The 22062-nt window shown below is 33.5% G+C and overlaps 1 protein-coding gene and 7 non-coding genes across 8 annotated transcripts; all 8 read right to left on the bottom strand.

The window, feature by feature from the left end:
- Positions 1 to 6297: 6297 nt before the first annotated feature.
- LOC134708376 (large ribosomal subunit protein eL8-like) lies at positions 6298 to 20563 on the bottom strand. The gene is made up of 7 exons (XM_063568857.1): positions 20485 to 20563; positions 16512 to 16632; positions 15975 to 16124; positions 15056 to 15276; positions 13061 to 13191; positions 9253 to 9322; positions 6298 to 6446 (listed from the first exon to the last, which is right to left on the bottom strand). Exons 1-7 carry the CDS (start codon positions 20485 to 20487, stop codon positions 6342 to 6344), a joined length of 801 nt encoding a protein of 266 aa, XP_063424927.1. The 5' UTR covers positions 20488 to 20563; the 3' UTR covers positions 6298 to 6341.
- LOC134708696 (small nucleolar RNA SNORD36) lies at positions 9431 to 9509 on the bottom strand. The gene has a single exon (XR_010105892.1). It is a non-coding gene; the product is annotated as a small nucleolar RNA SNORD36 (small nucleolar RNA).
- On the bottom strand, positions 9874 to 9952 carry LOC134708664 (small nucleolar RNA SNORD36). Its single transcript, XR_010105861.1, has one exon. It is a non-coding gene; the product is annotated as a small nucleolar RNA SNORD36 (small nucleolar RNA).
- Positions 11442 to 11520, bottom strand: LOC134708695 (small nucleolar RNA SNORD36). Its single transcript, XR_010105891.1, has one exon. It is a non-coding gene; the product is annotated as a small nucleolar RNA SNORD36 (small nucleolar RNA).
- LOC134708665 (small nucleolar RNA SNORD36) lies at positions 12435 to 12514 on the bottom strand. The gene has a single exon (XR_010105862.1). It is a non-coding gene; the product is annotated as a small nucleolar RNA SNORD36 (small nucleolar RNA).
- LOC134708667 (small nucleolar RNA SNORD24) lies at positions 13331 to 13407 on the bottom strand. The gene has a single exon (XR_010105864.1). It is a non-coding gene; the product is annotated as a small nucleolar RNA SNORD24 (small nucleolar RNA).
- LOC134708666 (small nucleolar RNA SNORD36) lies at positions 14387 to 14462 on the bottom strand. The gene has a single exon (XR_010105863.1). It is a non-coding gene; the product is annotated as a small nucleolar RNA SNORD36 (small nucleolar RNA).
- On the bottom strand, positions 15473 to 15549 carry LOC134708668 (small nucleolar RNA SNORD24). The gene has a single exon (XR_010105865.1). It is a non-coding gene; the product is annotated as a small nucleolar RNA SNORD24 (small nucleolar RNA).
- Positions 20564 to 22062: the final 1499 nt, after the last annotated feature.

Raw genomic sequence — 22062 nt, 5'->3', positions numbered from 1 at the left:
GGACATTGAAAGAACCGGGGGGTCTCAACCTCATTTAAGCGGTCTCGGGTAGGTTTTCGCTATATATTTTGAATATCCAACTGGCACTTTGGGCGCTCCGTAAACATAGAAGACAGGAAGTGTACCCAAATTCCTTTTAGTCACGTGTGTATCAACCTATTGACTAAATGTCTGTCAAATATTAGAAAGATTGAGAGATCAGGGGGCTCTCACCATTACCCTGTGCCCTTTGTCCTAAAATTTTGACATTTTTCGACTGAAAAGTGACAATCTTAGCCCTCCGTAGATATGGAAGATGACGTTATTCTGGTAAATCCATCTAATACAACCTTTATATATACAGAGTCAATGATTTGGTTGAATTTTATGGACATTGAAAGAACCGGGGGGTCTCAACCTCATTTAAGCGGTCTCGGGTAGGTTTTCGCTATATATTTTGAATATCCAACTGGCACTTTGGGCGCTCCGTAAACATAGAAGACAGGAAGTGTACCCAAATTCCTTTTAGTCACGTGTGTATCAACCTATTGACTAAATGTCTGTCAAATATTAGAAAGATTGAGAGATCAGGGGGCTCTCACCATTACCCTGTGCCCTTTGTCCTAAAATTTTGACATTTTTCGACTGAAAAGTGACAATCTTAGCCCTCCGTAGATATGGAAGATGACGTTATTCTGGTAAATCCATCTAATACAACCTTTATATATACAGAGTCAATGATTTGGTTGAATTTTATGGACATTGAAAGAACCGGGGGGTCTCAACCTCATTTAAGCGGTCTCGGGTAGGTTTTCGCTATATATTTTGAATATCCAACTGGCACTTTGGGCGCTCCGTAAACATAGAAGACAGGAAGTGTACCCAAATTCCTTTTAGTCACGTGTGTATCAACCTATTGACTAAATGTCTGTCAAATATTAGAAAGATTGAGAGATCAGGGGGCTCTCACCATTACCCTGTGCCCTTTGTCCTAAAATTTTGACATTTTTCGACTGAAAAGTGACAATCTTAGCCCTCCGTAGATATGGAAGATGACGTTATTCTGGTAAATCCATCTAATACAACCTTTATATATACAGAGTCAATGATTTGGTTGAATTTTATGGACATTGAAAGAACCGGGGGGTCTCAACCTCATTTAAGCGGTCTCGGGTAGGTTTTCGCTATATATTTTGAATATCCAACTGGCACTTTGGGCGCTCCGTAAACATAGAAGACAGGAAGTGTACCCAAATTCCTTTTAGTCACGTGTGTATCAACCTATTGACTAAATGTCTGTCAAATATTAGAAAGATTGAGAGATCAGGGGGCTCTCACCATTACCCTGTGCCCTTTGTCCTAAAATTTTGACATTTTTCGACTGAAAAGTGACAATCTTAGCCCTCCGTAGATATGGAAGATGACGTTATTCTGGTAAATCCATCTAATACAACCTTTATATATACAGAGTCAATGATTTGGTTGAATTTTATGGACATTGAAAGAACCGGGGGGTCTCAACCTCATTTAAGCGGTCTCGGGTAGGTTTTCGCTATATATTTTGAATATCCAACTGGCACTTTGGGCGCTCCGTAAACATAGAAGACAGGAAGTGTACCCAAATTCCTTTTAGTCACGTGTGTATCAACCTATTGACTAAATGTCTGTCAAATATTAGAAAGATTGAGAGATCAGGGGGCTCTCACCATTACCCTGTGCCCTTTGTCCTAAAATTTTGACATTTTTCGACTGAAAAGTGACAATCTTAGCCCTCCGTAGATATGGAAGATGACGTTATTCTGGTAAATCCATCTAATACAACCTTTATATATACAGAGTCAATGATTTGGTTGAATTTTATGGACATTGAAAGAACCGGGGGGTCTCAACCTCATTTAAGCGGTCTCGGGTAGGTTTTCGCTATATATTTTGAATATCCAACTGGCACTTTGGGCGCTCCGTAAACATAGAAGACAGGAAGTGTACCCAAATTCCTTTTAGTCACGTGTGTATCAACCTATTGACTAAATGTCTGTCAAATATTAGAAAGATTGAGAGATCAGGGGGCTCTCACCATTACCCTGTGCCCTTTGTCCTAAAATTTTGACATTTTTCGACTGAAAAGTGACAATCTTAGCCCTCCGTAGATATGGAAGATGACGTTATTCTGGTAAATCCATCTAATACAACCTTTATATATACAGAGTCAATGATTTGGTTGAATTTTATGGACATTGAAAGAACCGGGGGGTCTCAACCTCATTTAAGCGGTCTCGGGTAGGTTTTCGCTATATATTTTGAATATCCAACTGGCACTTTGGGCGCTCCGTAAACATAGAAGACAGGAAGTGTACCCAAATTCCTTTTAGTCACGTGTGTATCAACCTATTGACTAAATGTCTGTCAAATATTAGAAAGATTGAGAGATCAGGGGGCTCTCACCATTACCCTGTGCCCTTTGTCCTAAAATTTTGACATTTTTCGACTGAAAAGTGACAATCTTAGCCCTCCGTAGATATGGAAGATGACGTTATTCTGGTAAATCCATCTAATACAACCTTTATATATACAGAGTCAATGATTTGGTTGAATTTTATGGACATTGAAAGAACCGGGGGGTCTCAACCTCATTTAAGCGGTCTCGGGTAGGTTTTCGCTATATATTTTGAATATCCAACTGGCACTTTGGGCGCTCCGTAAACATAGAAGACAGGAAGTGTACCCAAATTCCTTTTAGTCACGTGTGTATCAACCTATTGACTAAATGTCTGTCAAATATTAGAAAGATTGAGAGATCAGGGGGCTCTCACCATTACCCTGTGCCCTTTGTCCTAAAATTTTGACATTTTTCGACTGAAAAGTGACAATCTTAGCCCTCCGTAGATATGGAAGATGACGTTATTCTGGTAAATCCATCTAATACAACCTTTATATATACAGAGTCAATGATTTGGTTGAATTTTATGGACATTGAAAGAACCGGGGGGTCTCAACCTCATTTAAGCGGTCTCGGGTAGGTTTTCGCTATATATTTTGAATATCCAACTGGCACTTTGGGCGCTCCGTAAACATAGAAGACAGGAAGTGTACCCAAATTCCTTTTAGTCACGTGTGTATCAACCTATTGACTAAATGTCTGTCAAATATTAGAAAGATTGAGAGATCAGGGGGCTCTCACCATTACCCTGTGCCCTTTGTCCTAAAATTTTGACATTTTTCGACTGAAAAGTGACAATCTTAGCCCTCCGTAGATATGGAAGATGACGTTATTCTGGTAAATCCATCTAATACAACCTTTATATATACAGAGTCAATGATTTGGTTGAATTTTATGGACATTGAAAGAACCGGGGGGTCTCAACCTCATTTAAGCGGTCTCGGGTAGGTTTTCGCTATATATTTTGAATATCCAACTGGCACTTTGGGCGCTCCGTAAACATAGAAGACAGGAAGTGTACCCAAATTCCTTTTAGTCACGTGTGTATCAACCTATTGACTAAATGTCTGTCAAATATTAGAAAGATTGAGAGATCAGGGGGCTCTCACCATTACCCTGTGCCCTTTGTCCTAAAATTTTGACATTTTTCGACTGAAAAGTGACAATCTTAGCCCTCCGTAGATATGGAAGATGACGTTATTCTGGTAAATCCATCTAATACAACCTTTATATATACAGAGTCAATGATTTGGTTGAATTTTATGGACATTGAAAGAACCGGGGGGTCTCAACCTCATTTAAGCGGTCTCGGGTAGGTTTTCGCTATATATTTTGAATATCCAACTGGCACTTTGGGCGCTCCGTAAACATAGAAGACAGGAAGTGTACCCAAATTCCTTTTAGTCACGTGTGTATCAACCTATTGACTAAATGTCTGTCAAATATTAGAAAGATTGAGAGATCAGGGGGCTCTCACCATTACCCTGTGCCCTTTGTCCTAAAATTTTGACATTTTTCGACTGAAAAGTGACAATCTTAGCCCTCCGTAGATATGGAAGATGACGTTATTCTGGTAAATCCATCTAATACAACCTTTATATATACAGAGTCAATGATTTGGTTGAATTTTATGGACATTGAAAGAACCGGGGGGTCTCAACCTCATTTAAGCGGTCTCGGGTAGGTTTTCGCTATATATTTTGAATATCCAACTGGCACTTTGGGCGCTCCGTAAACATAGAAGACAGGAAGTGTACCCAAATTCCTTTTAGTCACGTGTGTATCAACCTATTGACTAAATGTCTGTCAAATATTAGAAAGATTGAGAGATCAGGGGGCTCTCACCATTACCCTGTGCCCTTTGTCTTTGAATGATTTGTTTTTGTTGTTTTGGCTTTTCATATATATTTCTATTTATAGTTATAAATATTTCTAGAGTTATGGGTTTTTCTTTTTGTCTTAAGAAATATTATACACAAAAGTACATCTTTGAAGTCGTTTTATTGACAAAACTCTATATTACATATAGACAAATATGTAACATGAAAAAGGGTTTATATTCGAGGACAACGAGAAATTACGACGAGAAATTACGACAGCTTGAAAAGGTCATTTAACGATTTCCTACGTATTTTATCAGTCTTTTTAAATATGAAAATCATGCTTTTTATGTTATCAAGTATTTAATTTTCTTATAATTTTTTTCACTAAATTTTGAATATCAAACCGGCTGCTAGCAGCCGATTGGATATTGAATATCGAATAACGAATAACGAACCGGCTGCTAACTTCACATACATCAGAAAAGCATATATTTTTTTATATTTCATCCACAAAATATATCACCTACGTGGTCTCAAAAATACAGCAGTCAACACTCAAGGTCAGCGTCATACTAGAATCCAGAACCTTATTACTGTGTTTGAACTAACCAAGTATAAAGTGCAGTTCAGTCAAACATAAGGTTCAATAGAGCCCTTGTAGCTCACCTGAATCGATGTGCAATCTGAAGTGACATCTTTCCAGCAGTGATTGGAATATAATTCAAACCCCTCATTTTTTATGTCATCTAAAGCTGATCAAATTTTCTTCAAAAATATTTTTTGGCCCAAAACTCTAGCAAGGAGTGGACGGACAACTTATTTGCGGATCTCATCTTACTGTTTTACTGGTCAATCATTCCAAACACCGTATATAATTGATCCTTTCCATTGCACAAGTGTCCAAAAAGTGTGGAGAGTTTCATTGGCAATTATACCAATCTTCTTTTACAATAACCACGACAACTTCACATCACTAATAAAAAGAGGTCAGTCAGATGAACCTGATCAGAAATATGTTCACACCTTGTAATCAATCCATACACCAAATATTGTTGACCTATTGATTATAGCATCTGAGAAACAACCATCACCATGAAAACGTAAGGGACTAATTAAACATGAGATTGAGGTCAAGGTCAGATGAGCCCTTTAAGATAGACATTTCCCAAATAAAGTTGACCTATTGATCAAAGTGATACACAGAAATAACAATGGAAACTATGTCGAACAATGAACTAGGAAAATGTGGTAAAGTTAGATGAAAACTGCTAGTCAGACATGAACACATTATAAATACCCCATACATCAAATACAGCTGAACTATTACTTGAAGTAAAAGATATAGACTTGACCACAATATTAATCCATTTTTAATAAAGAAGGTTGAGGTCAGTGTGCCAGATAATTTGTGATAAATTCTCATGCCAAAATGAGCTTTTTTTCAAGTTGTTGAATAACAATGAAATTGAGGTCAAAGACAATGGCATGCGACAGACAGAAACTTCAATCACACAAGGAAACTGCTAACTGGAATTTTTTTGGAGATCCAAGTGCACTGCACAAATGTTTTAAGCTCGATTCGCTTCTTACATTCCCCACCAGCAACACCAATGGAGTTTTAGGCTGCACGGTCACAATCACCCAGAAGTTTCTCTATACCTATTTGTGAACTGACCATAATACTAGAGCAATGAAAACAACTCCAAAACTTGTTAATAAAGTTGTTTTTTGTTTGTCCAAAATGAATTCAAAATGAAATACAAAAGCACATGCCAATGAGACAATAATCCACTAGAAATCAAAACAGATGCCAGGAACCCTGTGCTGAGCACCTTAACATGTTGCAAGAAATATTCTAAAATCACAAGATGCAAAAATCAATCCTCTTCAAAGCAACAATATTCAGGTGATTTTTACTGACCTTTCCCAATGTCAATAATCATGCCATTTGGCAGTTTATGGTATAAAGCATCTGTAGCGTATAATATTTTTACTAGCATTGACTAGAGCAACACCTTAAACTGTAATATATATATATATATTAAACAAAGAACAACATTCTCTTCTTCAGCCATAATTTATTTATAATGTCTATGGATCTCTCAACCCATCTTCTGTGCCAGTTCTTTAGCTCTGATCTTCTCCTGCTTGGTAATACGAGCCTGTGACTTGTTACCCATAACACCACCACCCCAGTGTTTTCGGATCTGAAAAATACAATTAATACATTTTTCATATTTACTCGCATAAATACAGTTTAATAACACTAAATTTGTTATTGTAAATATTTATTTCAGTTTCTAGAGACAAGTATAATAAAAAGTGTGTTACATTGTGACTTTTTTTTTTTTGATAGGTGTCTTTTTAAATGTTTAATTGTACTTTCTTTTCCCAGTCCAAGATGAAGGTGAAGGGACTTTTATTCAGTATCAAGAAAACATGTACTGGAGGACAAGAGAAGGAAATTTATTATCTGTATTCAGAGTTCAGAACATTAATTAGACAGATATTTCAATGTATTCAATAAGGAAGACTACACTCAGACACATCCAAGGAATGTAAAATCATGGTTACATCATTTCTTGTTATAAGTATCCATCATTGTAAAAGTAAGTCTAATGAAGTCCAGTCTTATTTTTATTTTGATATAAACACCCTCAAAATCAATTTAAAATGTCCCTTTCACCTTAACAAGAAGTTTCTGATATTAAAGTGAATGGAGGGGGAAGAATGTGAGCCTGCTGATGTGGTGGATACAAAGTGTTTTTCAACTACCGAGTCCACAGAAAACTTGTTCTACAGTATTTGTAAATGTAAATAAAAGTAATAATTCTAATTGAGTGTTCATTTATTTAAATCAAACCCATAATGTTGCACATTTGTATATAAAAAATGCACATTTGTATATGAAAAAAATATTATTTGACCAGTGGAAACTGTCAGATACAATGTATCAGACAATTTATTTTCAATGTAGACCACTACTCAGACACATCCAAGGAATGTAAAATCATGGTTATATCATTTCTTGTTATAAGTTTCCATCATTGAAAAAGTGGTCTCATTATAAAAACCAGTCGTTGGTGTATTTCTTTTAAAATAAAACGCCCTCAAAATCAAAATTTCTTCAGAGCCCTAATACTATACAGGAAGTATCTGATAAACAGAATAGAGACAAAACACAAGCTGTTGATCTATTGAATATAATAAGCCTTATTGGTACAGGCAGCAAGAAAGTTATATTGCCTTTTGAATAATCTTCTACAGTATCTATCAATGTAAATAAAAGTCAAATAAAAGTTGCAATTCTTCATTTAGTTAATGGATCTGCAGTACACTGGGACTAAACATTACATGTTTAAAATTATTACCCAAAATAGGCCCAAATGCACACAAATCTGTCGTTGTAAATTGAAATTTACCAATTAATGATAAGTTGGTCCAAAAGATATTGTATTGACGAGTAAGAAAATTGAGCAAGCAAAAACCTAGTGGCTGATAACTACCTTATGAAATTAGTTAAATGCAGATTGATTAGACTGATATTTCCAGTAAGGAAGACTACTCAGACACATCCAAGGAATAGTAAAATCATGGTTAAATCATTTCCTGTTATAAGTATCCATCATTGTAGTCTGTCCTTTAGTCCGGGCTAAAAAATATGTGCATCTTATTGGACATCATCCATCCCCGGCCAAAAATAAAGATGTGGTATGATTGCCAGCGAGAAACAACATGTAATCACCACCAGTCACTTAACAAAGAACAAAGATCAATTACATGTAGCCCATTTAAAACCTGAATGAAAAATTCCCACAACATTTGTCAATGGTTAACTAGTTCTGAAATGAAGATATCCAATGTGAATGTCAAATCCAGGTAAAATGAAGTGGAAATCTGACCATACTTGACCTAGACAATTCCTATACATTAGGTACAAGTTTCATAACACTTGGTCGAGACAAACTGATGTTTTGGAATGGATATGAAAATTTCTACATTTTTTCCCATTTATAAAGAGGCACAACTCTAGAACAGACCAGATCGGAGTTTTGTGGTAATAAGCCATTCTTCATGCTCAACCACAAGTCCTACAGTCATGGCTTGTAAAATTCTTCTCTACAAACCAGAAACCAACTAAAATTTTCAAAAAAATGTAGCTGCAGGCTTGTAGACAGTTTACTGTGAAGACTGATAAGCATTGTGTAAAAGATTCATAACATTTGGTTTAGTCAAACTTAAAAGTTGGAGAATGGAAACCAGTCGACAAGGGTAAAAACTTCAGACAAGGGTAAAATTTTATGCATAAAAAATTATCTGAAGACATTTTAAATCACTTTTTTAATACAACTTAGTAACAATTTTTTTCGAAATAATATTTGTGAAACAAGCTCCAGTGCTTTCATCCATATTAAAATCAAAATCAGAAAACTGGATTTCAGGAGTATTGCTCAGGCCATTTTTCTCACTGGTTATATGTTGCCAACCCGGATTTAAACACATATCGACACATCCATCTGTTTACACTTCTCAGGCACAGCCAAGAAAATATGAATCATGTTTTATCATATCCTATTAAAACTGTATGCATCACAAAAGTGAAAACATCCTTTAAATCAATTACATCTATCCCATCTTTTTAAAGGACCTGGGAATGGTCATAACAAATTCTCTAAACATTATATGAACTTCATTGAGTCTGACAAATTTTTTATCAACTGCCTTTTTTTTAAAAGTAGCATTTGAATGGAGATAACTTTATTGTACTTTGGTATTGACGGTACTGTAAAAAAAATACCACTTATATAGCTTCCAAAACGTCACTAAGTGTCTCAATTTGCAACAGGACAACATACTTTAACGTAACAAAGCATAACATATAAAATCCTTTAGTAAAAAAAAAACATCCAATTCTCTAGGCAATGCACCTCTGATCTTTTATCAAATCAAACAAGCATATTTCAGGAAAATCCAAATGAAGACATTTGAACATTCAAGTAACTAATAGCTTACCTCTTCAGCTCTGTCGTTGAAGTTTGTCTTTACAGCTTCTACACATTTATTCAATTGTGATTTGTCCTCTCTGCAAAATATTTTTAAATTGTTATAAACTACTCCTAGAATCTAATAGAGATGAATAGTTCAATGCATTTTTTAAGCTGTCAGTCATAAACAATTAATGAAATTATTGTTAGCTCAGTTTTAAAAAGCTCGGATTTTAATCTTCATGACTTTTGTCAGGTGAAGAAATTCTTGCATCATCATTGCTAACAATGAAAATTAACAATTCATTAAGCATGTTAAAGACAGACAAAAATTATAACTAGAGAGTCTGTCCAAACTATACCTCAACAAATACAATCAACAATTGATGGGTTTGAACTTTTAATCTTGGTTTAAAAGAGTCTGTTTTCTTACTTCTTTAATTTTATTGGTCAATTAAAGTAAAACCTATCAGTTGGTCAGTCTGGCCTTTAACACAGATAAAAGCGAAACATTCCTCATGTTTTAAAAAGTCTTATTTAAATGATTTTATAAAAGTCCAAACATGTAAAACATTTTACAATTGTTTCAAAAAAAAATAAGAATCTTGTGAATCTTATTATGCTTGACAAACTAAAGTTTAAACTATTGTTAGCTCAGTTTTAAAAAGCTCGGATTTTAATCTTCATGACTATTGTCAGGTGAAGAAATTCTTGCATCATCATTGCTAACAATGTAAGTTAACCAATCATTAAGGGCTGTAGGGGGAGGCACTTTATTTGACCCTACCATAAAATTGAAAATGGAAATGGGGAATGTGTTAAAGAGACAACAACCCTACCATAGAAAAAATTTGTAAGGGTTCCGCGGAACCCAGTGTGTCGCCTATTTTTGCTGTAAATCGCAGGCTCAACAACAATGAGGAAAAAAATCAATAAAAATATTCCTCTTGTTACTATTTTATGATTGTAAGAAAATCTAAGTCCATTTAAAAGTAAATTACATAAAAAACAGAGTAATCTTTTTACAAACTTTACTTCTGGATACAATCTTCTGATCATACATAAGCTTTTGTCCAAGTTTGGTACAAACCCAGGATAGTTTAAGAAAGTTATTAAAATTTTATAAACTTTAACCACAGAGTGAATGTAATGGTTCCCCGAAGAAAAAACTAAGTCCATTTAAAGGTAAAATACAGAATAAATGGATTTATTATTTTATAAATTTTGCCTCTGGATACTATCTTATGATCATAAACAAGCTTCTGTCCAAGTTTGTTACAAACCAATGATAGTTGAAGAAAGTTATCAAAATTTAAAAAACTTTAACCACAGAGTGAATGTAATGTTTCCCCGCAGAAAAAACTAAGTCCATTTAAAAGTAAAATATGGAAAAAATGGATTTATTTATTTACAAAATTTACTTCTGGATACTATCTTATGATCATAAACAAGCTTCTGTCCAAGTTTGGTACAAACCCAGGATAGTTTAAGAAAGTTATTAAAATTCTAAAAACTTCAACCACAGAGTGAATGTTATGTTTCCCTGCAGAAAAATCTAAGTCCATTTATAAGTAAAATTCGGAAAAAATGAAATTTTATTTTTACAAAATTTACTTCTGGATATTATCTTATGATCATAAACAAGCTTCTGTCAAAGTTTGGTAGAAATCCAGTATAGTTTAAGAAAGTTATAAAAATTTCAAAAACTTTAACCACAGAGTGAATATTTGTTGACGCCGCCGACGGAATGTAGGATCGCTTAGTCTCTCTTTTTCGACTAAAGTCGAAGGCTCGACAAAAACAACAGCAGAAGCATACATTTCAAATTGGATATTTGTCAAGCAATCATTCTTAAATAATCACCACCCATCAAATTATTAATAAAAATGCCTTCCATTCCCCCTCCCCTACAATTAGTTCTGGAAAAGCCTTCATCATGTTAAACACATACCAAAATTATTTGTTGAAGTAAAGTTTGTCCAAACCAACCATCAACAATTGATGGATTCAAATTTTTAATCTTAGTTTAAAAAGAGTGTTTTCTTACTTTAATTATTATTGGTCAATCAAAGTAAAACCTAAAACTTGGTTAGATTCTGGCCTTTTACCCAGATCAAACGGAAACATTACTCACGTTTTTTAAAAGTCTTTCATTAATTCACTTAATGCCCAAAGATGAAAACATTTTACCATTGACAAAATAAAAAATAATTATTGTTAGCTCAGTTTTAAAAAGCTCGGATTTTAATCTTCATGAATTCTGTCAGGTGAAGAAATTCTTAAATCATCATTGCTAACATTAACAGTATAATAAATAACTTCTCAAAAATGGAAATTCTTTACACATGCTCTCTGACCAACTTAATTAAAATCATGCTATCATAGAAAGGGTTGTGGAACTGCAAAGAACTCTTTAATCCCCATCAAGTTTTATTTGGATTTAACTGTGGCATAAGGTGTAACACCACTAATTCAGACCCGGCCAGAAAGCACATACCAGAAAGTAGTACATATTTAACACAAAATAGTTCCTACGCATGAGTGTAACTTTCAAAATATGTAGAATATTTAGGTATTGTTGGTATCAAATGAAAGCTGAAGGACTAGTGATCATTGTAGAACACTTTTGGACTTTTAGTTTTGAATATTAAAAAAACTGCATCAAATTGTAAAAAGAGGGTACATTTTCTGTTTGTCAGATCTAAAGTACCTGTTTTGGTACATCTGAAGTTCTGGGAACCAGTTCTTTCTTATATGCCATGCAAGGTATGTTGATTTTTTCAGTACAAGACACCATAAAGTGTTGCTTTGAAATGCAATGATTGCCACTTTATTTGAACTTAAAATAAAAGAGGTGTGCCTGCTTGAAACGGAGGAATTTAACATAGAAAGCAATGGGACCATGAATTAGTGGTGTACTTCCATAATTCAAATTCAATATGTACTTAAATATTATTGGCATTTTTTTTTGTGTTTAACATCACTTTCAGCAACTATGGCTTTGTCATGACCTTGTCGTCAGTAGTGTCAGTGGGAGAATAGGACTATATCCACCCTTATACACCATAACATTTCTTATAGAATGTACATAATTCTTTGCACTTCTGCATGTTTAGGTCTTTTACAAGCTTTTGGATTATATTTTTCAGTGTTTCGAAACAAAAACCAATTCATTTACCTAGACTTTATCTGCTCAAGATATATATAATGCTGGCTCAGTTTTAAAAAGCTCGTTTTTTTATCTTCATTAAAGTGTCAGGTGAAGAAATTCTTTTTTTACATCATTGCCAGTAAGTGTTTTCATAAATTATTTTTGTTATCAGAACTTAAATTCATCAAATTCTATAAATGTAAAAAATATTAATTTTGTAGGTATGTGGTATACAGGCACTGAATTCCGGATTATACTTTACAAGTTTTAATGATGTAAAAGGTCTATTTTATTAAACATTACACTACCCATTGAATGTCATATAAACTGACAACCTGCATAAAAAGCTTTTTATTTTGTATTCAACATGATACTTGATGGAGGTATCTTTCAAATGAATGGCATATCAAGGTGGGGTCATTTATCACAAAAACCACCTTCCTTGTATATAACTTTAAGGCAAAAAAAAAGTGTTTACGGTCACATGCTGGAGAAAAACCAGGGAAGGTAGTTAGTTTTTTTTTACATCGAGTCTAAGGAACATTGTGACTTTAACAGTGCTTTATCAAAAATGACCAAAAAACTTTACGGTAGGAAGGGGTACAGTAAACACACATCCTTTTTATTTGGGGCCTAGGTATAATTGTCACAGCTAACCATGGCTGATCTTTGATACACTACTCACGGGTTAACAGTTGTAATAGCTAAAGATGTACATGTTTTTCGGTGTACAACACGTCCAAGTCTTTGTTTTCCTTTAACAATACAATATGGAACACCCATCTTTCTGCAGAGAGCTGGTAAAAAGATCACAATCTGAAAACAGGAAAAACTTATCATTTCAAACTTCCAATGCAACAAAAGTGATTTAAATGAGTTTATAATGGTAATTAAGAATATTGAATTCTTTAAAATTCTAGACTCTAGTGTTATTCTATAAAATTACAAAAATTCTGAATTCAGAGATCTAGGTGGTAGAATTTTTATCCATCAACTTACATCAGATAGCAAATATTTTTCTCATCACTATTCAGATTTTAATATAAGTTATAATTTCAATAGTTTTTTTATTGGAACAAAATTTCTTTTTCCTTATCGAAGTTTTGGTAAATATTAAACTGTCACTTGCTTCAAGACAACCTACTGATGCACAGGCACATTTCATATGCTTTTTTTTAGTATAAGTATAAGTTTCCGGGTTCATATACAATACACATGATAGGCAAGGTAGCCTAGTTGACTTGTAGTATTTGTTGAGAAATTTACCATTGATAATAATGATTGACAGCAGCAGTTAATTAGACTATTTCTTTCAATTCTCTGGCAAAACTGGAGTCATTTTAATCTAGATATTTTTAAACAGACTAAACAAAAATAACTGTTTAATTAAAAACCCAGCTTTTCATCAAAATTCTGAATTCAGAGATCTAGGTGGTAGATTTGTTATCCATCAATTTGCATCAGATAGCAAATATTGTCTTCATCATTATCACCAAATTTTGATTGAAATTCTCAGGTTTATGTACATGTTCATGGGGAGATCTAACTAGTATTTAAGAAGCCAATTATTATTATAGATTGTAACGACTATAAATTTATGAACAGTTAAATATATTAGATCAGGTTCTTCTTTTGATTTCCCTGTATACAAGACTGAATTTATAATATATTGAATTCTAACTTGCATTAGGCCCTTGATTGACAGAATATCACTGTAATTAAAACCTTTCCTTAAAATTTCACAAAAGCTAGAGCAAAACACAAATTTTAAACTAAAACCACAATTACTTTTAACTATTTACACAAAGAGCAAGAAATACCTTCAGATTATAAATTATTCAATACACCGACAAAAATAACAACTCTTGTTAATGAAAATAAAAATCAGCTTTGAAATTATCATGGATTTCAACTTTAAGGAAATATGTTTCATTTTTATGGAAATTTGCATTGGGGATTTGGCCAGCAAAGATGGTTATTTACCAGAAATTTCAAATATAAATCATGTTAGAAAGCTCAGACTTAAAAAGCTCGATATGTTGATCCACATAGAGTATTCAGGTGAAGAAATTCATGCATCACTGCTATCTAACATACTTTTTCTGCATAGTATCTGAAGATTCTCATTTCATGCTTACAAACCCACATGAAAGTGTATTTGTGGATAAAGTCTATCCTAGCCACTGGCGGATCTAGAAATTTTCATAAAAGGGGGCCTACTGACTGCGCTAAGAGGGGGCCCGCTCCAGTGATTTCCTATATAAGCAACCATTTTTTTCCCAAAAAGGGGGGGCCTGGGCCCACTCTCTAAATCTGCCTATGCTAGCCATAAGGCAGAAAGACATTCATGTTTGTCTTGGATAACATTGTTGTATTTTAACAAGAGATGTTTTCTTAGTCATCTCCAAATATTTGTCAGCTTTACTTTTTCCCCTCCTCTCCCAATGACAATTATTAATCACCAAATAATTGTGGACAAAGATACCAAAACATCTCAAGATTATTACATTTAAAGCAAATTAATATATTATTGTCTTGACATACTTTTCCTTTGATTTTCAATTAGAATTGCTTTGGAAAAGAAGAATAACTTTATTTTGCATACTATTACAAAAAGTTCTCTTACCCCCCCCCCCCCCCCCCCATGTTTAACGAGCAGAATATTTGTTTATATATTTACTTCAAGTGGTTCAACATCATGAGCGATGATAACAAGTTGTGCTTTCTTCTGCTCTACCAGATTGGTAACTGTGTTGATACCAGATCTTACAACTGGTGGTCTTTTTGTTGGTTTGTCGTCTTTCCCATCAGCACGTTCTTCAGCACGAGCTTTCAGACGCAGTCTTTTCTGCTGTTTTGTTTCTGGCTTGTATTTTTCCAACAGCCTGAATACCTGGGTGGCTAAAATATCATAGACATTCTTAAATATACATACAAATTGTTTGTTTATACTCCATGTACTTTTTACTCTTGTTAAATTTTTGTTCGAATTTCACCACTTTGTTTCAAGTTAAAGCAACATACATGTACACAACATCAGTTTTCATATAAAAAATATGGAAATATACTTCAAAAGAGTTGTACATTTCAAGAATTTGAACTCAGAGATCTAGGTGGTAGATTTTTTTGTATCATGCTGCTCTCAAATAGCAAATATGTTTATCATCATCGTTCAAATGCTTGTAAATGCCATTCTCACTCGTACATATTGAAACTTTTTTTATGTTTTTATGATCATTAATTAAAAATAGTTGGTAATTTCAAGTGCATTTTTGAGCTAATATATATATCACAAATTATTCATTTACAAACAAAAATGTTATGTCCATCATGTACATAAGACATCATGACTCACTGGCACTTTTATATTTCCATGTCTAGTATTACAAGTGCAAAATTATGTCAGAACCCTCATTTGGCATATTTATGATGATCATGGTGTAGTATTAGTATTAGTTTCAAGTTTATGTGACCATATTTATGGTCAATTCTTGCCTCTTTCTGATGCTAAGCCAAAAATTAAAAATCTTAAATGTTGACAGCAAAAAGCCTTTCTGCCCATTTTATTTGCTGACAGACGAATACAATGATGGATTTACCTGTTTGTCTATCAAGAGCTTGTCTAAACTGGTTGATTGGTGGTGGAACCTTCAATCTCCTAAGTAACACAGCCTTCTGTCTCTGGAGTCTGATATACTTAGGCCATCTGACAAAACGGCTGAGATCCCTCTTAGGCTGAATATCTTGGCCTGTAATTAAAATTCATTCTCTATAAAAAAAAATTTTGAAGTCATTGCATCATTTAGTACAGAACTAAGAACCAGCAAGTCAAAGATTTTTGTAATTAATTGAACACAAAAGTGTGCATATAACACCTCAGCAAATGAGTCAATATTAACTTCCATTATTTTGCCATTTTACATGTTTTTCTACAGATTGTATATGTAGCATGTACAGACTACAGTGGTTTCATATAACTATTTCAAACATCGAGATTTTCATGAATGCTGGAAAATTTTGTCATTACTTCTAACCAATCTGAAAACAAACTTAAAAATACAGTTATTTCTCAACAAATAAATTAACATTGAGGTTTGTATCTTTTGTTTATCAGAGCTTAGTATATGCCAACTTACCAATGCCAAAGTTCCTTGGTCTTTTTTCTATCAGGGGGTTGACAGTCTTTTTGGTTTCTATGGCCTTCTTGATAACAGAAGGGGCAGATGCCACCTTCTTCTTTTTCCCCTTTTTAATGGGCTACAAAATAAATTATAGTTAGTTAAACATCTTGATTTGTTACCTATTGTTTGTCTGGATATATTTGAAGGGTACTAAGGCTTGATAATTTAATAACTTTAGATGTGTTAAAAATGCCAAGCAATAATCAGAGCCAAACTATCTTCAACAACACAATCCATAACTAGACGATAAAGTTTAGGGTCACCCGTAACACAAGAAAACCTTGGGTTTAGGGCTCACCGTCACCTTATAACACAGAGCTGGTGTTGTCATTGTTACTTCATATGTTGTCAGAGAATGGATTAATGGAAAATTTCATCATGTTCAAGCTTGACACTTATCATTCTTCTTGGAATAAAATACTAAATGATAATTCATAGTAAGAACATAGTACAGGTTTGTCAGTAAATTTAGATACTACAAAATTAAGACTAACACTTTTTTCATTACTACAAAATTAAGACTAACACTTTTTTCATTCTTCATTCCTTTCATGTTATTGATTCCCAAGCCAAAAAATATATTTTGTTATAGGCAAATGTAAAAAGACAGTTTAACTATAAGCAATTATTATCTGGACCTTTTAGAGTCTTAAAAGATCGTTTCAGTGATTTTTCCCAAATCTATTGAAGATAGCTTCTGAACTACCTTGTGATTAAAGTTTTGTAAAAATGCACAGAACAACTTTTTTTTCAAAATGAGAGGCATAGATGCCATCTTTTTCACACAAATTGTCTGTATGCTTCATCTTGATTGCTATAATCAGAGCCAAGCTCTCTTCATCAACAAATTCCATAACTAGACGATAAAGTTCAAGGTCACCCATAACACAAGAAAACCTTGCATTTAGGACTTGCCATCACCTTACTACACAGAGCTGGTGTTGTCATTGTTACTTCATATGTTGTAAGAGAATGGATTAATGGAAAATTTCATCATGTTGTAGCAATACCAAATAAACAGTGATTTACTGGTTGAGATATAATTTGGTTTGGATTAATCCTTTTTTCATGAATTTTGCTAAAAATTGCAATACTATATCAGATTGATGACTATTTCAAAATTTATTTTTTATAATTAGTAAAGTCAATATTTAGATGAATCAGTTTTCTTACTTTCCAAACTGATGCAAGTGAACCACAGAAAATTTTCTTTTGTTTGGCTGTGGTTATTTCATTTATACCAAGTCTAGGATAGAAAGGTGACCTTGGGTAATTTCAATTTTTCTTCCTCTTTTTAAAGTGATGTTAAATTTTTTTTTTTTATTTAATTACACTTGCTAGCCTTTATAGGTACATGTAGGCAAACACTAATCAATGAAATGTGCCATTGAATCATTTATTGTGATTAACAAGCATTTATGGAGGGCTATAATCTGAGCCAAGCTCTCTTCATTAACAAATTCCACAACTAGACGATAAAGTTCAAGGTCATCCTTAATACAAGAAAACCTTGCATTAAAGACATCGCTGTCACCTTATTACACAGAGCTGGTGTTGTCATTGTTACTTCATATGTTGTAAGAGAATGGATTAATGGAAAATTTCATCATGTTATAGCAATACTAGTAAAATGGTGATTTACCGATCGAGTCATAATTTGGTTTGGATTAACAATGTTCGGGATAATTTTCACTTAAAAATCCATCATTATCAGTAAATATCAGTTTGATATAAAAAAAAGAAGATGTGGCTTGATTGCCAATGAGACAACTGTCCACAAGAGACCAAAATGACAGACATTAACAACTTTAGGTCACTGCACAGCCTTCAACGATGAGCAAAGCCCATACAGCCGAGTCAGCTATGAAAGGCCCCTATATGACAATGTAAAACAATTCATATGAGGAAACTAACGGCCATATTTGTATAAAAAAGAACAAATATGTAACAAAAAATCAAACGACAACCACCGACTTACAGGCTCCCGACTATTTAGACAAAAGATTTCAGTAAACTACATGTAGTAAAGACAATTTTCTAGGGTTCTTTTATCTTCACAACTTAATGTAGGTGAACCCCTGCAATTTTTATTATTTGTGCTTGTAGCTACATGACGAGTTATACTAACTTAAATGTTAAATTAGTTGGTCTAGACCCTGATCTAGGATTATTTCATTTTTTTATACATGTTAAAGGTTTTATGTTTTAAAATTTATTTTGGGGTGAGTGGGGTTCAACACTTAACAATAAAATAGAAGGTAAATAAACACCCAAAGATCAATTGTGCCATTACATCATTAATTGTGATATACAAGTGTTAATGGAGGGCTATAATCAGAGCCAAGCTCTCTTCATCAACACAATCCATAACTAGACGATAAAGTTCAAGGTCACCCTAAACACAAGAAAACCTTGCATTAAAGATTCACCGTCACCTTATTACACAGAGCTGGTGTTGTCATTGTTACTTCATATGTTGTCAGAGAATGGATTAATGGAAAATTTCATCATCTTATAGCATTACAGGGGCAGATCCAGTCATTTTTAAAAAGGGGGTGGGGTTTCTTAATCCAGGACAAAGTGGGTGGGAGTTACAACACATGTCCCCATTCAAATGCATTGATCGTCCAAAAATAAAGGGGGGTTCCAAACCCCTAATCACCCTGCATTAGCACATTTTTAGTTTGAATCTACTAGGCACACTATATTTTAATTTTATTGTCAGAACTTTGGTGAAATCACTGCCTTTTATATTTCAATTCTAACTTGTTTATTTATTTTTGTAGAAATTTCTGTCCCATCAGTCTTTACCCTCAAGCCCAAGTTCTATGGCATTGGCTTGTTAAAGTGCTTGCAGGCTTGTAAATCAACTCATCATAAATACCCGATTTTTTAATTTAGGCCAGACACGTGTTTTGTCTGCATAAGACTTATAAGTGAAATACAAATAAAAAAATATCAAAAAAACAAAACAAATGAAGTACGAAGTTGAAGAGCATGGATAACCAAAATTCCTTAAAGTTTAGCCATACAGCTAAGGCAAATTTCAGTACAAGCCTACTGAATCCAACCCAACTTTGATAAAATGTAATCTAAGGTCTGGCTTGAAGTATTCAGAGATTACTCTGGCATCTAATGGCTGTTTTGCCAGACAAGCTGGGGCTGTGGGACATCAAATCTTGTCCTAATATAAAATGAAAAGTGGATATTTGCCCTTACAAAAATAGATGCACTGCTTCTTTGCTTCTGGTGAAAATTAACGGCCTTGAAATTATATAAATTGGGTATCAATTGTTCATTACTTTTTACACGTCAATATCTGCTTTTAAATGTTATCTTTTTGGAATGACATGTGTCAGTGTTTGCTGTTCTTTCATTCACTGTAGAACATCAAGTTTTTGCAACATGTGCATGGAAACTGGTGGTACAAAAAACACATTTACTTTCTATTTGATATCATGACTTAAATGTAAAAGGCATTTGCATGACAGTCAGCTATATAATAACTCAAGTTTCTCCGTTTAAGTTTCAATGCATGCGGCGATGCCGACTTTAAAATTTACCTTCACAAGACAAGTACTTGCCAAACATTCACGCAAAGTATATTTAGCAATTCGAACACTAGTCTCTTCCTTTTGTCACTTTAAAAGACAGGTTCAACCCAAATCATACTGAAGGTTTAGCATACCAATAATAAATATGTATACGTGTTTTTCAACTCAATGTATGCTGAATGGATATAGTCGCTAGTAAACTAGCAATTTTGATCGGACATCCAATTTTAACAATATTAAAATCATACATTTGCAGTGTAACAGACTTAAATGATATACAGTGAAGTTATAATCAAGTATTCTGATGAATATAATATAGGATTACAAAGATAAGGGCAGATTGAAAATTTGTTATTTAGAAACAGTTCACCCACCATGTTGACTTAACCGGAAGAGACAAAGCATCAATATTCACTTCCGGTTGTGGAACTTTATACTTTCGCCCTTATAATTTATAATCGACCCAAAATGTTAAGAATCAGCCTAGCTATGACACGGCTACAAATCGAAAATCATTGGTATATATCAAATTATTTGCTCATTTCACAAGACATTTTGTTTTAACTCTTGAAAAATTATACACATTTATGTGTACTATACGAACAACGAAATTTGTTTTACATGCACACGTATAAAAATAGCGTTTTTTTTTTATCAAACGCAATCATAGGTTTGAACATAGTTTTCAATTTAGACTCGTTTATATTTTTTCGATTGGGCTTGCATCATATTTTCCCTCCAATTTATATGATCCGTTCATCCTATATTGACTCTTCAAATTCAAGAGTCAGTTTTGTATATGATCGTTTATAAACGAGTCTAAATTGAAAACTACGTTCAAACCCATAATTGCGTTGGATAAAAACCACAATTTTTATACGTGTGCATGTAAAACAAGTTTCATTGTAAAAGGGTATAAAAACAGCACAAACAACATTCAAGAGTCTATCTAAAAAAGAGGGTACTCTTTCTAAAAATGAGGGTACTTTTTATATGGCCTTCCAAATACGAGACATTTATTGTCGAAATCCGGACTAGTTTTTTTTCTCTTCTGTTTAGTATTAAAATTATATTAAGATCCATTTTGTTACATCTCTAGTAGTGATCAATTTTATTTGGGAATCGCCAATGGCAGTCAGCAGGGTTAAAGAACATCAGTTGTTCAACCTGTTAGTCAAATGCGTTTTGTTTAAATATACTTTTTACTTTTTTGGTCTTTTGGAAAAAGTTGTTGTGCTGTTTTTAGACCCTTCTACAATGAAATTTGTTTTACATGCACACGTATAAAAATTGAGGTTTTTATCCATCGCAATTATGGGTTTGAACGTAGTTTTCGATTTAGACTCGTTTATAAACGATCATATATAGAGTGAACAGAATAAAGTGCTTTCGTTATATTTCATTATTTTTTTTATGTAAGAACCTTTATTTATATTTTCATAGGTTTCTATGATGATCTATGATCATGCTTTAAAAAAGCTAATTTCGAAACGAAAACTGAGAGAGAAACATGTGACGCACCGGTTCACCCCGCTTTCGATCTTCGAGCGGCGGGTTATTAATGTATGTCGCCATGTGACTTACTGTTTTGTAAATATGTCTTATGAACTAATTGTATATGAGACAATATCTGGATAAGTATAATTTTTGGCAAAAAGAAAAAAAAACCAAAAATGTCTTTAGACCCGGTATTTTAATAGTACAAATCGAAGAACACACATAATTTGAGAATCTAGGAACTGTTGTCTGTAATTCAAACAGTGTGGAAACAATGGCAATTTTTAAAATGTTACCAAAAATTTTTTGGCATATCAATACCAAAGTGAATTAATTTTTTAAAGCTTCTAATGGGAATAAGGAATAAGTAATTAGTTTAATATACTATTTGTGGTTTACTAGTATATTCTGTAATAGTTTATCAAATGTCAATCATTGCTTTTAGCATTTGCAAT

Source organism: Mytilus trossulus, chromosome 2 (assembly GCF_036588685.1).
Source record: "Mytilus trossulus isolate FHL-02 chromosome 2, PNRI_Mtr1.1.1.hap1, whole genome shotgun sequence".
NCBI classification, from domain to species: Eukaryota; Metazoa; Mollusca; class Bivalvia; order Mytilida; family Mytilidae; genus Mytilus; species Mytilus trossulus.
The sequence above is the reverse complement of the archived record's forward strand: the minus strand, read 5'-3'. Positions and strand labels throughout refer to the sequence as shown.

What these genes read in the sequence shown, in the direction of transcription:
- LOC134708376 (XM_063568857.1), bottom strand. An exon ending in ACCAAGGAACTTTGGCATTG is followed by an intron (nt 16,125 to 16,511) that starts GTAAGTTGGCAT and finishes TTTTAATTACAG; the next exon opens with GCCAAGATATTCAGCCTAAG. An exon ending in ATGATGTTGAACCACTTGAA is followed by an intron (nt 13,192 to 15,055) that starts GTAAATATATAA and finishes TCCTGTTTTCAG; the next exon opens with ATTGTGATCTTTTTACCAGC.